Genomic DNA, 14,532 nt, shown 5'->3' with positions numbered 1-14,532 from the left:
GCCTTTCCCCAGTCACAGACTATACTGCAGTGGCCTTTCCCCAGTCACAGACTATACTGCAGTGGCCTTTCCCCATTCACAGACTGTACTGCAGTGGCCTTTCCCCCATTCACAGACTGTACTGCAGTGGCCTTTCCCCCATTCACAGACTGTACTGCAGTGGCCTTTCCCCATTCACAGACTATACTGCAGTGGCCTTTCCCCATTCACGGACTGTATTGAAGTAGTGAATTATGGGGGATATTTCTGGCTCATGTGAAGATCAATGCTTTCCCATACCTTCTGCTTTAGGAAGACTAAATTGTACCAACTGCACACGAGATAATAAGAATTCCTTGCATGCACATTAAATGCAAAACGGTAAGGAGCATGGAACCGTGACAACCAAAACTGGCAGTAAGTGCACTGCATTGGTCCAACTCCAAACTGTATAGGATTTGATGCAAGTTGGACGTTTAGTCATCTTATTCGCCATTACTAGATATAACATGCTGTCTATAGGCTTCATCTACAAATCGGCTAAATCCCAGCAGTAAATGTAATGAGTTCCTATGTACAGTTGAGTTCATATGTTTTTTTTTTTTTTAGTAAGGGAAAGGGGTGGGGGAAGGGGGGGGGGGTTAATCACATAAAAGCAGCAGCATAAAGTCCTTAAAGAGAACCCGAGGTGGGGTTTTAACAATGCTAAAAGCACACAGAGGCTGGGTCTGCATATACTGCCCAGCCTCTGTTGCTATCCAGATCCCCCCTAAGCCCCCCCCCCACCTGCGCGCTCTGCTATACCCCATAAATCACAGCCGTTTACCTTTGTACTGTCAGACTCGGCACTCCCCCCGCCTCCTGCATAGCTCCAGTCCCCACCCACGTCCGTTCCCTCAGCGGGGAGGGAAGGGACGCGGGCAGGGACCGGAGCTATGCAGGAGGCGGGGGGAGCAGAGAAAGTTACACTACAGAGGTAAACACTGCTCGCTGCGACACGCTGCATGTCCACAGCGAGGCTGTGATTTATGGGGGATAGAGCGCAGGGGGGGCTTAGGGGGGCTCTGGATAGCAACAGAGGCTGGGCAGTATAGGCAGACTCAGCTTCTGTATGTGGATAGCATTGTCAGAACCCCACCTCGGGTTCTCTTTAAAATACTTTGGCTTCAATTCACAAAGCGTTAGACCCCCTTCTCACTCAGAACCGCAAATTGCGATCACATGGCTATTTTTACGCAATTGCGTTTTGCGACCGTCATTCCAGGGAATGAGAATCAACGGAATTGCCAGGAAAATGTTGCCTTCATTGGAAATCGCATTCCAGCCCAAACTGCCGCAGTGTGCGTAATCCCATGGGATCGCTGGCGGTCAGCAAAGTGCAAAAGGCGAGCTGAAAGCGCCAGAGTGAGAATGGGGCCTTATTGCATGCGGTAAAGCAGAAAACAGCTGATTTTACCAAACATCTTGTGAACTGTCAACTCACTAAGGCTGCTACCGCATGGAAAGGTAAACTTACCGTATAGTGAGGTCAATTTTTTTATACAGCAGGGGAGAGGTGGCGGCGCTTCCCAAACCAGGCTGCATCTGAAGGAGTACCAGCATAGGTGTGCAAAGCCTAATTATAGGCAGGGTACACAACTTGCATTCAAAACAGATGCACCAAAATAAACATAATTGAAGATGTTACCTTCCAAAACCAGTTTGCATGCAGAATGTTCCGTAGTAGACCCTCCCACCGCAATGAGGTCATCCTCTTCCCCTTTTTACTCTGAGTTTAGGGATTTAGTGCATAGTTTAGCATCTGTTTTGAACACAAGGTGTATATTTAGCCTCTAGGGGGCTCTGCACACCTCTGTTGGTTGTCATTTCAGATGCAGCCTGGTTTAGGAGCACTGCCAATTCTTCCCTGTTGTCCAAAAAAACCTGAGGTAAATTTGACTTGTACAGACTCCATAATGTCTGTCTGCTCACAAAGATTAGAGCATGCGGCAAACAAAGTGAGATGTTTGGTATTTTAAGACCAGCCTGGAGAGGTCGGTAACGAACAAACAGCCAATCGGGTAAAATGAAAAGGCAAAGGAGCCAGCCAATGAGAGGAGCCACCCTATTTAACTACTCACCCCACTGGTGCCGATGTACTGCCGGGCGGGACATCAGAAAACAAACATAAAACTGGAGATGCAGGAGCGGGGCACATTCATGGAGGATTCCCTGCAACCCCTTAGACGTGAACAGGAAAAGACTGATACAGGGAATTAGAGGGAGTAGAGGTGGCATGCAGAGCTAAAGGGATGGCGGGGATGCCTTCTATCCTTGTAAGTTGTCACAGGAGAGATACAGCAACTTGTTAAGAAACGGCTCATGTGTCAGGCGAACCACATGCACCAGAAGAATCAGCACAACTACGGCTAGAAGTGTGAGACCATCACAGCTTGCTGCCGAGACCTACTCCACAGCTGGTTAGAAATAACCAAACTATTCCCGCATGTGCGGAAATTCTAGTGAATTAGGGGAAAAAAGGTCTAAAATAGCGACTGCAGTATTTTACTGACCTATTTTTTTTTGTTTACCAAACAGGTCTTCGTGAATTGAAGCCATTGTGTGCCACTTTTTAGGGCCAGACGGGAACCTACCTCCCCCCCTCCCTTTACTTGGCGTCTTCCAAATGACAAGACTTCTAACAGCCATTACTTCACTGCACATCTGACCGGTCCATTATGGTCACGATCAATGGCTGTTAGTAATCCTGTCAGGTGATGGGACTGAGTGAAGAGGGGGATCCATATGTTATAGGTTTTATTGGTACTATCTGATATAAACAAAAAGCCTGAATCTACGGACTGCACGTCATGTTTAACCTTGTATTTCTTACCCTCACTTCCTCCATAAATTGGTCCCTCCCCCATGCATTATTAAAACACACCTGAAAGGATACCCGAAGTGTCATGTGACATGATGAGATAGACATGTGTATGTACAGTGCCCAGCACACAAATAACTAGGCTGTGTTCCTTTTTTTCTTTCTCTGCCTGAAAGAGTTAAATATCAGGTATGTAAGTGGCTGACTCAGTCCTGACGCAGACAGGAAGTGACTACAGTGTGACCCTTTTCATATCTTTCCTGCTCTCAGAAGCCATTTTCTGCTAGGAAAGTGTTTTATAGTTGGAATTTCTTATCAGTGAGGGTCACACTGTAGTCACTTCCTGTCTGAGTCAGCCACTTACATACCTGATATTTAACTCTTTCAGGCAGAGAAAGAAAAAAAGGAACACAGCATAGTTACCGGTATTTGTGTGCTACGCACTGTATATACACATGTCTATCTCATCATGTCACATGTCACTTCAGGTATACTTGAAGTGAAAAGGATATGGAGGCTGACATTTTTATTTCCTTTAAAACAATGCAAAATTGGCTGGCTGGCTGTCCTGCTGATCCTCTGCCTCTAATACCTTTAGCCATAGCCCCTGAACACGCATGCAGCCGATAAAATGCAATATACATTTATTTTTTCTTATTTTGCTGTCACTAACAGTAGGCAGTAAACAGATGACAGATCTGACAGATTTTGGACTAGTCCATCTCTTCACAGGGGATTCTCAGTATTTATTTTATTCCTTAGAAAATAATAAAATGGAAAGGATCTAAATAAAGATGCTGGCTAGCCTCCCTATTCGCACACTATTTGGACAGAACAACTGCCGTTCAGTAAGTGCTTTAGGAAACACCTGGGACTCCCCCATGAGGAGATGGACTAGTCAAACGATCAGATCTGTCAGATTTTTACAACCTACAGTCATTTATTTCTTTAGCAGCAAAAGCACTTACTGAATGGCAGATGCTCAGCGCAGCTACCAAAATGGTGTGCAATCAAGTAGGGAGGCTAGCATCTGCTTATAGATGCTTTCCAGAGAGTGCTTTTGGAAAGAATAAAGGAAATGCTGAGAATCCCCCATGAGGAGATGAACTAGTTTAAAACCTGCCAGATTTTAACTAACTACTGAAAGCAACAGCAACACAGAAAAAAAAAATCTTTACAGTGCATCTTACTCGGGAAGAAGCGTACATATGTATGTGTTAACAAGCGTTTTACATTTTACGATTTTTCCCAACAGAGGTCCTTTAAGGATTCTCTTAATTCACAGCAGGTTTTTTGTTTCAAATGTTTTCCTGTATTTTTCTCTTCCACCTTTTCCCTCATAGAATGAGAGCTGCTGAAAGGCACTTGTGTTAAAGCTTAACGAGGCGGTGAGTATTTTCCTGAAATACTTGGTCCTATTCTCTGCAGAACAAAGCCCAGTGACAGAGAGAGAGGAACGTTTATGCAAATTGAACAATAAATAACCCCTTTGTGTGCCCCCCACCCCCTCAGCCCACCTTGCCACAGGCACAGAGCCTTTGTGTGACACAATAACCTTGATCAGGGCAGCAGGTGAGTGCAGGGGATTGTGGGTAGTCCCTCCGGCCTCCCACACGCCATTACGGAATAACCCCACAGGACTCCGCGATAAAAGCGGCCCACTGCATGCTGGTCATACTATTAATATTGCAGCATGGGAGGCGTTCTTGCAATTCCTGAGGTAACACCTGCTGACAGGTGAGGAGAAGCTTGAGGACAGGCATTCTCGGCCTAGATGCTGAATATGTGGGCAAATAGCAACAGCATTTATTTCCTTTTAAACAATGCACACTCCCCGGCTGTCCTGCTGATCCTCTGCCTCTAATACTTTTATCAAATCAAGAAGTATAGGGTCTACCGGCACTACAAGACTTGTAGCCGTATCACTAGAGGTAGAAAATGACAGATATTTAAACGCCACCTTGATTAAAGGAACTGTGTGCTCATGATGTTGCTAGCAGGTATATACATCACAGATCATCAGAAGAAAGAAAACGTTCCATCAAGCACTGCAGTGGATTCAGATTGAATTGTGTTTTCAGTGGGATTTGAATATATATATATCATGCATTCAAAGAGGTAGGTACAAAAGTAATGTGCAGACACTTGTGCTTATATAATATTTGCATGAGATGGATGTCATATCAGAGGGTGGCGGTGGTGGGTGCAGGGCAAAAACGGTAGCCTAATGACCGTTTCGCACGGCAGTGCTTCTTCCGAGGCAGATCCACTGTGGATCAGCCTCAGAAGAAGCACCGCAGTGCGAAACGGCCATTAGGCTACCGTTTTTGCCCTGCACCCACCACCGCCACCCTCTGATATGGTAGGACATCCATCTCATGCAAATATTATATAAGCACAAGTGTCTGCACATTACTTTTGTACCTACCTCTTTGAATGCATGATATATATATACACATGTTGTGATTCAAATAACACTGAAAACACAATTCAGTCTGAATCCACTGCAGTGCCTGATGGAACTTCTTCTTTCTTCTGATGATCTCTAATACTTTTCGCCATAGACCCTGAACAAGCATTCAGATCAGGTGCTCTAAATGAAGTCTGACTAGATTAGCCGTAGGCTTGTTTCAGGTGTGTGAGTCAGACACTACTGATGCCAGAAATATCAGCAAGAGAGCCAGGCAACTGGTATTGTTTAAAAGAAATATGTCAACCTTCATGTACGTTTAGCTTGAAGGAAATCTAAAGTGGAAAAAAAAAAATCAGTTAAACTTACCTGAGGCTTTTTGCAGCACCCTGGAGTCATCCTGTGCCCACAACGTCAGTCCGAGTGCCAGTGGCAACCCACACGAAGCTGGCAGGCCACGCGCCTCATCACCGTGCTCCTGATGATGGGAGCGCCATGCGCATGTGCAGTATGAGAACATTGCTACTGCGCATGCGCAGAGAGCTCCCGGCAGCGAAGGTGCGATCGGGGTGCATGCAGCTTGGGGCCGCACATGCACAGTAGCTGCCGACTGGTTGCGACTGGCCAGCTTTGTGAGGGTCGCCGCTGCCAGCCAGAGGGACTCGAAAGGACAGCGCAGGCACAGGAGGACTCCAGGGGGCTGCAAGAAGACCCAGGTAAGTGTAGGTTTTTTTGTTTTTTGTTTTAGCTTTTGTAACCCTTTAAGGTCCGTTTCAAAATGAACCTGTAACTTTCAAAAAAAAAAAAAAGTTTGACACTCCCCCTTAGTTGAGGGCAGTCTCTGGATGGTCCAGAGGTCTCCTGACCCATCTTGGAGCCCACTGTTCCTGCGCAGGCTTCCTCAGAACATATCCAGCAAGAGCTTGTCAGATATGCTCTCATGGCCACGCCCCCCCTCGGTGTAAGCATGCGCAGTATAGCCACGCTCATACACCGAGGAATGTGCGGCCAGGAACCAGGGCTGTGGAGTCGGAGTTGTAGTCGAGGAGTAGGAGCAATTTTAGGTACCGGGAGTCAGAGTTGGAGTCGGCGATTTCATAAACTAAGGAGTCGGAGAAGGGAGCCGGATGATTTCTGTACAAAATCCACAGGAGTCGGTACAAAAATCATCCAACTCAGACTCCTCATTTTATGAAACGACGACTCCAACTCAGACTCCTGGTACCCAAAATTGCTCCGACTCCTCAATCTAATTTTTACAAAGGCTATTTGGTTTACAAAGGCTAAGGCTTTTGGTTCAAAAATCATCGGACTCCTCAGTTTACTGAAACCACTGACTCCAGGTACCCAAAATTGCTCCGACTCCACAGCCCTGGCAAGTATTAGACTAAGGAGTCGGAGTCAAGGAGTCGGAGCCATTTTGGGTACCTGGAGGGGAACCTGGAGTCGGTGGTTTCTAACTGATGAGTCCGAGTTGGAGTCGGAAGATTTTTGTACTGACTCCACAGCCCTGGCAGGAACTACAAGATTGTCCCGGCCAGTAGCGGTGGAGATGAGGAGGACATGGGAAGCTTCTGGACCATTCAGTCTTCCCTCCACAGGTAAGTACAGAACAGTCCCCAGTACCCGGCACCAGCGGCCATTGCCTGATGCCGGATACATATGCTTGCCAGTTGCATGAGCAACCAGCCAAAAAAAAAAAAATGCAAAAATCTTCCCACAGGTTCAGGCAAAATACTCACCACCACTGATCCTCCAGCGATGTCCTGCATTACCCCGCGGGCTTTTAGCAGCTTTCTGGCTTCCCCCTGTACACGGAAACTGCAGTGTCAGCTGACCTGCATCAGGTCATGTGACACCCGACTTGCATGCACGGACGCCAGAAGCCCACGAGCTGATGCAGGACATCGCTGGAGGATCGGTGGAGGCGCCGTCAGTATTCTGAGGCAGCGGAAACCCCCCAAAACAGATGTCATCATTATCTATCAAGCATGCCGGTTAGTTGAGACTTCCGGTTGCCGGAATTCCGGGGACTCCGCTGTATTTAACTTCTTGGTTTTTTAAACTCACAGCTTTGCTTTCTGATGAATTTGGAGGCGGGCTCCCGTGGCTGGCAGCTCTGCTTTATGATACATTTTACCAGAGAGAATGAGCTTTGGTTTTAGTGGTGAAAGTTTGTAAGGGACAAACCCCGTCGGTGATTTTGCTGCCAGGGTTCCGTTGGTCTTGATTTGGTGGCGGTAGTAGTGACCACTAGATGGCGTTAGGCAGGAAAGAGAAGTGGAAGGTCATGCAGCACACCCCATGAGGCGGGGGACAGAGGAACGGATGATTGGAGGACACAGAAGGGGGGGGGGGGGCTGGGTGATTGTGGGGTGCGGTGTTGGAAACAGAAGGTGAGAAATTATAACTGGGTGTGGTGGGGGGGGGGGGGTGCTGGGGGGGAGAGGGGGGAGGTGAAGCGGCTACATGCTACTCACATACAACAGGGATCCACTCTGTAGTTTAACGAAAATGACAGTGGAAAAAATACACATTAATGGATATGGTTCAATGCAACACGCCAAATTTATCACAGGGATACACACAATTATTAGTGACTGCTTGGGGGCTATTCCTGTCCACCTCTAGCTGTGGTAACATTACACTCAACCAGCATCCTCCAATTCCACTGAATGAGGCCCCTTTTTGTAGAGGCCTAGGGCCTGATTTACCAGGGCACCTCTAGGGGGGAGATCAAAAGTGATCCAGGTAAAATATTCGGTCAGGAGCCCAGGCACTGGTCACTTCCTGCAGCAGACTGTGCCCCGCCCCTTTGCAGAACACCTGGAAAGAGTAGTAGCTGCAGCAGCCACACCCACCTGTAATCTGAAACTCTGGTCATGTGACATAAATAGGCAGCAACCTGTACACACTGCAGCCCGTGCGGGCGGCAGAGGTAGTGATGCCATCTCGGAACCACCGATAGCCATAGGGACCGACAGCAGTGTGTAGTTATTGGCTTAATGTTAATGTAAGCCAACTTGAGTTGCCCATTAACAATGTAATATCCCGATCCCGAAGAATCGACCTTCCGATCGGAAAGGATCATTCCAGCTCACCAACGGAGGGGGTGAATGATAAGCAATTTGAAATTAGCACTGATCGCCTCTAGTCTCAACTCAAACTCCTGTCCAACTGCATGCATTGAAATTTCAGTTGCCATACACTGAAAATTGATAAAGAGAACAATGCCAGATCGATTTCTATCTGAAATGGATGGAATCAGCTGATTGCACTGCAGGTATGATATTGCTCAATCAGTGGCAGTTCTCTACTTGTCATGTAAGATACGTGCCATGGTGCCTCTAGTGCTTAACCCCTAGTGTTATTCACGTGACACAGGCTGTGTCCAGTGGTGGAGAGAAGGCCCGAGCCAGCGGATAGGATAGTGTCAGCTCTGCTGCCTACATTCTGCGCAGCTCAAGGGATGGGATTTTGGGAGCATACAGATGGGGGAGACCTGTGGCAGCCTGGCAGACCGCAGCTCCACAGATATGATAAAATCTATTGAAAATCTGTGCCTAGTGTGTGGAAGGATTCGATCCCTCTCAGATCAGGTTTGATTGAAGAGGGATCTATCTGAGGGTCATCTATTAGTTTATGGCCACTATAATGAAGTTGAGGCTACTGTCAGGACAATGCATTTGGTTGCACAGAGTTTTTAGTTATTCCAGAATTGATGGATCACTCATGACTTCCCCTCTGAAGACACTTGGAGATGCCTCAGTAAATGCGGCCCATTGTCTACCCCACTAACTTCTATTGGCATTGACATGTGACCGATACTGGCCAATCAAATATCAATATGCTTCAGCCCACACTGACTTCTACTGGCATTGGAATGTGACTGGTACTGGCCAAATATCAATGTTCTTCAGCCCACTCCTTGCTTTTCACTGACTGAACTACTCAAACTGATGTGACAATATATATGTACCAACATGTGATGAAACGTATTGTTTTTTTCATAACTTTAGCCAAGCCCTTAATGAACTCCCCCCCCCCCCCCCCCCACCACCACCCACCCACTGGGCTGACATCCCATGTGCTTGACCGTATATAAAACAAACAATCTCATTATATCGGTAGTATCACCGCATACAGTATTCCATCAATAAAGGACAATGCATGTTTTTACCATTTTGTTAGATAATCATTAGTAAAGCATAAGTTGCCACTCTTAAAGTAAACTTAAAGTGGGAGGAATATGGGAGCCACCATCTTTACTTCCTTTTGCAAAAGTGATGGTTACTTGGCTGTCAAGCTGATCTTCTCATTTGCATAAGAGATGGTCTGTGTTCAAATTAAATGCAACTTGGAATGAGGCCAAACAAATGCACTTCCTGTTAATTCTGATCGGCCCAATTCTAAAGCCTGGTACACACATCCAATTTTAAATGACCAATTTTACCACTTCCATGTAGTAGGAGAGCTCTACCTGCGCAATCTGCTCGTAGTATCCAAAATCTGTTGACGCTCAAACTACACGGAGGTGGTCAAATTGGCCAATAAAAATTAGAGGTGTGTACCAGGGTAAGAGTGTCCCATACATCACTCGATATTTGGCATTGCTATCCGGCCTATTCGATCATAATGATGGAATCTGGCAGATATCGATGCCGCAAATGGTCACCCTAACAACCGTTTAAAGTGGACCTGAACTCTTGCACAGGACAGAAGAAAAACAGAGAAATGCACCCTGTATGCATTTAGAATTTAGCCTGTCTAATTCCCCCTCATCTGTGACGAATCACAAGTTGTAATTTGTACTCTCCCCTGTATCACGTCTGCCATGGCAGATAAGCTCATTTAAAAGCGCAGGATGTTAGCAATAGGTCTGCTACCATGAATCAGGAAGTAGAAACCGTGCAAATTTATTTTAGGATTTGTATCAGCTGTATCAACAAAAAAATGTTTTTGTTTTAAGGTTATTATGCTGTTGCGTATGTTTTGGAGCAAAGAGGATGTTTCTAGTTCAGGTCCACTTTAAATTAAATTAATTTCCTGCGAAAAATCGGTCCCAAGGATCAATCGGGCATGCTGAAAAATCTCAGTCACAAGAGGACGCTCAGGTGAACATTCAGGAATGGCGTACGATTTTCTGACAGGAGATGGACCAGACGACCCCCAGCCTTTCCGCCCGATAATGGCTGCCTCAGCCGACAATCAGGCCTGTGTACGGCATCCGGCGACACCCAACCCGCGATCGATCCACTGGACGGATCTACTCAACCATAGCGACGTCTATCCCATTGTTTGTGTCGCTCCCCGCCCACTGCATGACATCACGCATGTGACGGTCGTTGTCGCTCAATCGTCCCCCCGCATAGCAACCCAGCTGACCACGCTTGTGCAGCCCAGCGATGTCCCCCAAGGGGGATCAGCTCCGGATCACCGACAGGCGACATCAGTAGGGCATGTGTACACACCCCAAGATGCAATTAATTTGGATGAAATTTGCATACAAGTTGGAAAAATTAACGATTTATTGTCAATCTCTAATGTGCATACTGATTCTGGTGAAGATAAGATTATCAGTAGGGGGATAAGCATTTCATACAATCTTCCATATTCCTCTCACTTCAGGTAGCCCTTCAGCCGGTGCCTGCTTTATTCACAATTAGCTAAACAGTAAAAGGCAGGAGCCAATCATCTCCTCACGTCTGAGGCGGCCATCTTGTCTGACTAAGCGGTATACCTCTGCAGACGGCCACTTCATGCAGAAGTGGGGACATCTCTGAGGTAAACTCGCCCCGTAACAGGGTGGCGTCAGTGTTTAATAATAGAGGATTTTAATGCTGGCAGATGAACGCCTCAGATGTGAGGTTTGTGAAGAAGATGACAGAGAAGGGAATAATACAGAGGAAATCCACTTGCCTGGTGTTTGTTGGGTTTAGGGGATTCCGTCTGTTGTAATAAACAAATGAAATGTTAGTAGGATGCAGTTAATAACTCACGTTAAAACTGTAATCAGAACATGTTAAACACCCCAAAGAGGACCAGTCAGTAAAGAACACGGCAGCAATAGCTAATAATAATATTAGCTGTTACTTAAAATCTGCAGAGCCTTCCTTGACTTCTTGTGTGTCCCGAAGTCAGCAGAAATAACACCTGATCTCCCAGAGTGCACTGAGAGTAGAAGGCTGCATAACAAAATAGCTTATAGAAAGTATTTTTGATGCGCAAACTAGGTTTAATGTTACACAAATGTGGAAAAGAGGCACCCTGGTGTAGATAAAACTAAGAAAATGAGGTGGTTTACCTCAGTAACGAGATCTTTGTGCAGCCTAGGCTAAACATCGCCGGAAAGGTGGGAGGTACATACAGCAATGTTTAGTGTTTCTGATGCCAAAACCAGAAAATTACCATAAAAGTGAGTATCCTGAATAATTCACTGCTTTCCACTTTATGTCACTACAGGGCCTCTTTAAGCCTTTAGCAGGGGCGTTGCTAGGATCCTAGGAGGTCCGGGGCACTTTTGAATGCTCCAGCTGAAAATGGGTGTGGCTGTGCACCATAATGTGGGTGTGGTCATGGGTGGAGCTAAAATTACATGAACTTAACAGTGGTCTATATAGGCCTGCCCAGCAAAATGTTGGATGAAGCCCTCTCTCCATCAATACAAAAAAAAAATGCATGCTGGGTGCTGTGGTTCCTCTATGGGGCATACTGGGTGCTGTGGTACAGTTAAGGGGCATGCTGGGTGTTGTGGTGACATGCTGGAAGCTGTGGAGCCTCCATAGGGAGCATACATGGTTGTGTGTGTGTGTGTCCTCACTGTTCCTCCCCCCAAACCCCTCCTTCTCGGCAGGAGGAACAACTCATCTCCTCCATCCGCTCTCCAAGTCTGGAGAGATCCTCTGTAGCTGGCAACTCTCCCCCTAGCATCCGAGAATAAGATGCTAGGAGCTCAAGTGTCTGATTCCTTCTCAGACACTAAGGGGAGAAGCCCTGCAGAGTCTGGAGACCAAGTGGCCAGAGATGAGTACTGTCGTCCGCTGCCTGACTCTACCTGGGGGACATCCGGGGCACCCAAAAATAGGTCCAGGGCACGTGTCACTGATCTTTGGGGCTAGCAACGCCCCTGCCCTTTAGCAGCCAATTTAGAGGCTTGTAAGTGTTCCAGGCCAATTAATTTTAGCACACATTTGTTTATACTGCTGTAATGTGTATTTATTGCCACTAGGGGGAGGTGTGAGACAATCACAGAGGACTGTTGCTTCCAGTTTCTGTATTTTCTGCTAGTAGAGAGACATCAAAGCAATCCAAGAATTTACAGCACAACGCGTTCTGCCGACTGAGGTAAAAAGCAGCACACTTATCTCAAATGAGAACTCTATTGAAGCTGCTAATCGGTTAATGCCTAAAATTAAGCTACGGTATTTTAAATAGGTAGTTGGAAGATTACAATCACCTAAAGGCTTATTAGGAACACCATACTAATACGGTGTTTGACCCCCTTTCACCTTCAGAACTGCCTTAATTCTACGTGGCATTGATTCAACAAGGTGCTGAAAGCATTCTTTAGAAATGTTGGCCCATATTGATAGGATAGCATCTTGCAGTTGATTGAGATTTGTGGGATGCACATCCAGGGCACAAAGCTCCCGTTCCATCACATCCCAAAGATGCTCTATTGGGTTGAGATCTGGTGACTGTGGGGGACATTTTAGTACAGTGAACTCATTGTCATGTTCAGGAAACCAATTTCAAATGATTCAAGCTTTGTGACATGGTGCACTATCCTGCTGGAAGTAGCCATCAGAGGATGGGTACATGGTGGTCATGAAGGGATGGACATGGTCAGAAACAATGCTCAGGTAGTCTGTGGCATTTAAACGATGCCCACTAAGGGGGCACTAAGGGGCCTAAAGTGTGCCAAGAAATCATCCCCTACACCATTGCACCACCACCAGCCTGCACAGTGGTAACAAGGCATGATGGATCCATGTTTTCATTCTGTTTACGCCAAATTCTGACTCTACCATTTGAATGTCTCAACAGAAATCGAGACTCATCAGACCAGGCAATATTTTTCCAGTCTTCAACAGTCCAATTTTGGTGAGCTCATGCAAATTGTAGCCTCTTTCTCCTATTTGTAGTGGAGATGAGTGGTACCCGGTGAGGTCTTCTGCTGTTGTAGCCCATCCGCCTCAAGGTTGTGCGTGTTGTGGCTTCACAAATGCTTTGCTGCATATCTCGGTTGTAACGAGTGGTTATTTCTTCAACTGTCCAATTTTGGTGAGCTCATGCAAATTGTAGCCTCTTTTTCCTATTTGTAGTGGAGATGAGTGGTACCCGGTGGGGTCTTCTGCTGTTGTAGCCCATCCGCCTCAAGATTGTGCGTGTTGTGGCTTCACAAATGCTTTGCTGCATACCTCGGTTGTAACGAGTGGTTATTTCAGTCAACGTTGCTCTATCAGCTTGAATCAGTCGGCCCATTCTCCTCTGACCTCTAGCATCAACAAGGCATTTTTGCCCACAGGACTGCTGCATACTGGATGTTTTTCCCTTTTCACACCATTCTTTGTAAACCCTAGAAATGGTTGTGCATGAAAATCCCAGTAACTGAGCAGAGTGTGAAATACTCAGACCGGCCCATCTGGCACCAACAACCACACCATGCTCAAAATTGCTTATATCACCTTTCTTTCCCATTCTGACATTCAGTTTGGAGTTCAGGAGATTGTCTTGACCAGGACCACACCCCTAAATGCATTGAAGCAGCTGCCATGTGATTGGTTGATTAGATAACTGCATTAATAAGAAATTGAACAGGTGTTCCTAATATGCCTTTAGGTGAGTATCTAATGTTCCTTTAGGTGAGTTTATATTACAGAGAACTAATCATACAGAAATTAGCGGTTTTCGTAAAAAAAACAAAAACAAACAAACAAAAAAAAACCCTGCTACACCAGCTTAAATTCTCAACTCCTCCTCAGAGTTTAGCGTTGGTCACTGAGAGGCTAGTAATTAAGGCTTGCATGTAGATATCACACAAGGTGATTGCAGCTTGGAAATGGCCCAGAGACGCTTTTTTACAATTCTGAGCACCCCAATTCAAAGTGGCATACAATTGGCATGCATGCTCAAATTATTACTGTCTCATTGACCCTCTGTAGTCCTCTTTGACCTCCAGCTGCTTTCTCATTTCATCCCACTCATTCCCCACTCTGAAGCCACACCCACCTGCTATGACATGCAGGCAGTCTGTGGGGGCGTGGCTCTGACATAGCCATCT

The 14,532-nt window shown here is 46.2% G+C and overlaps 1 protein-coding gene across 6 annotated transcripts in view; it reads right to left on the bottom strand.

Moving 5' to 3' along the window:
- Positions 1-14,532, bottom strand: part of MYH10 (myosin heavy chain 10) — a 242,765-nt gene that overhangs the window by 104,353 nt on the left and 123,880 nt on the right. For 2 of the 6 annotated variants that reach the window (XM_068262757.1, XM_068262758.1), the window contains exons 6-7: positions 11,169-11,198; positions 7,730-7,747 (exon numbers count right to left, since the gene is read on the bottom strand). The exons of 2 other annotated variants lie outside the window; for them this stretch is intronic. In XM_068262757.1, the coding sequence (XP_068118858.1) occupies positions 7,730-7,747; positions 11,169-11,198 (48 nt within the window). The remainder of the gene's footprint in view (positions 1-7,729; positions 7,748-11,168; positions 11,199-14,532) is intronic. 2 more of the 6 variants (XM_068262759.1, XM_068262760.1) reach the window with 1 other exon arrangement.

Source organism: Hyperolius riggenbachi, chromosome 12 (assembly GCF_040937935.1).
Source record: "Hyperolius riggenbachi isolate aHypRig1 chromosome 12, aHypRig1.pri, whole genome shotgun sequence".
NCBI lineage: Eukaryota > Metazoa > Chordata > Amphibia > Anura > Hyperoliidae > Hyperolius > Hyperolius riggenbachi.
Note: the sequence above shows the minus strand (reverse complement) of the source record. Positions and strands in the feature narration are given on the sequence as shown.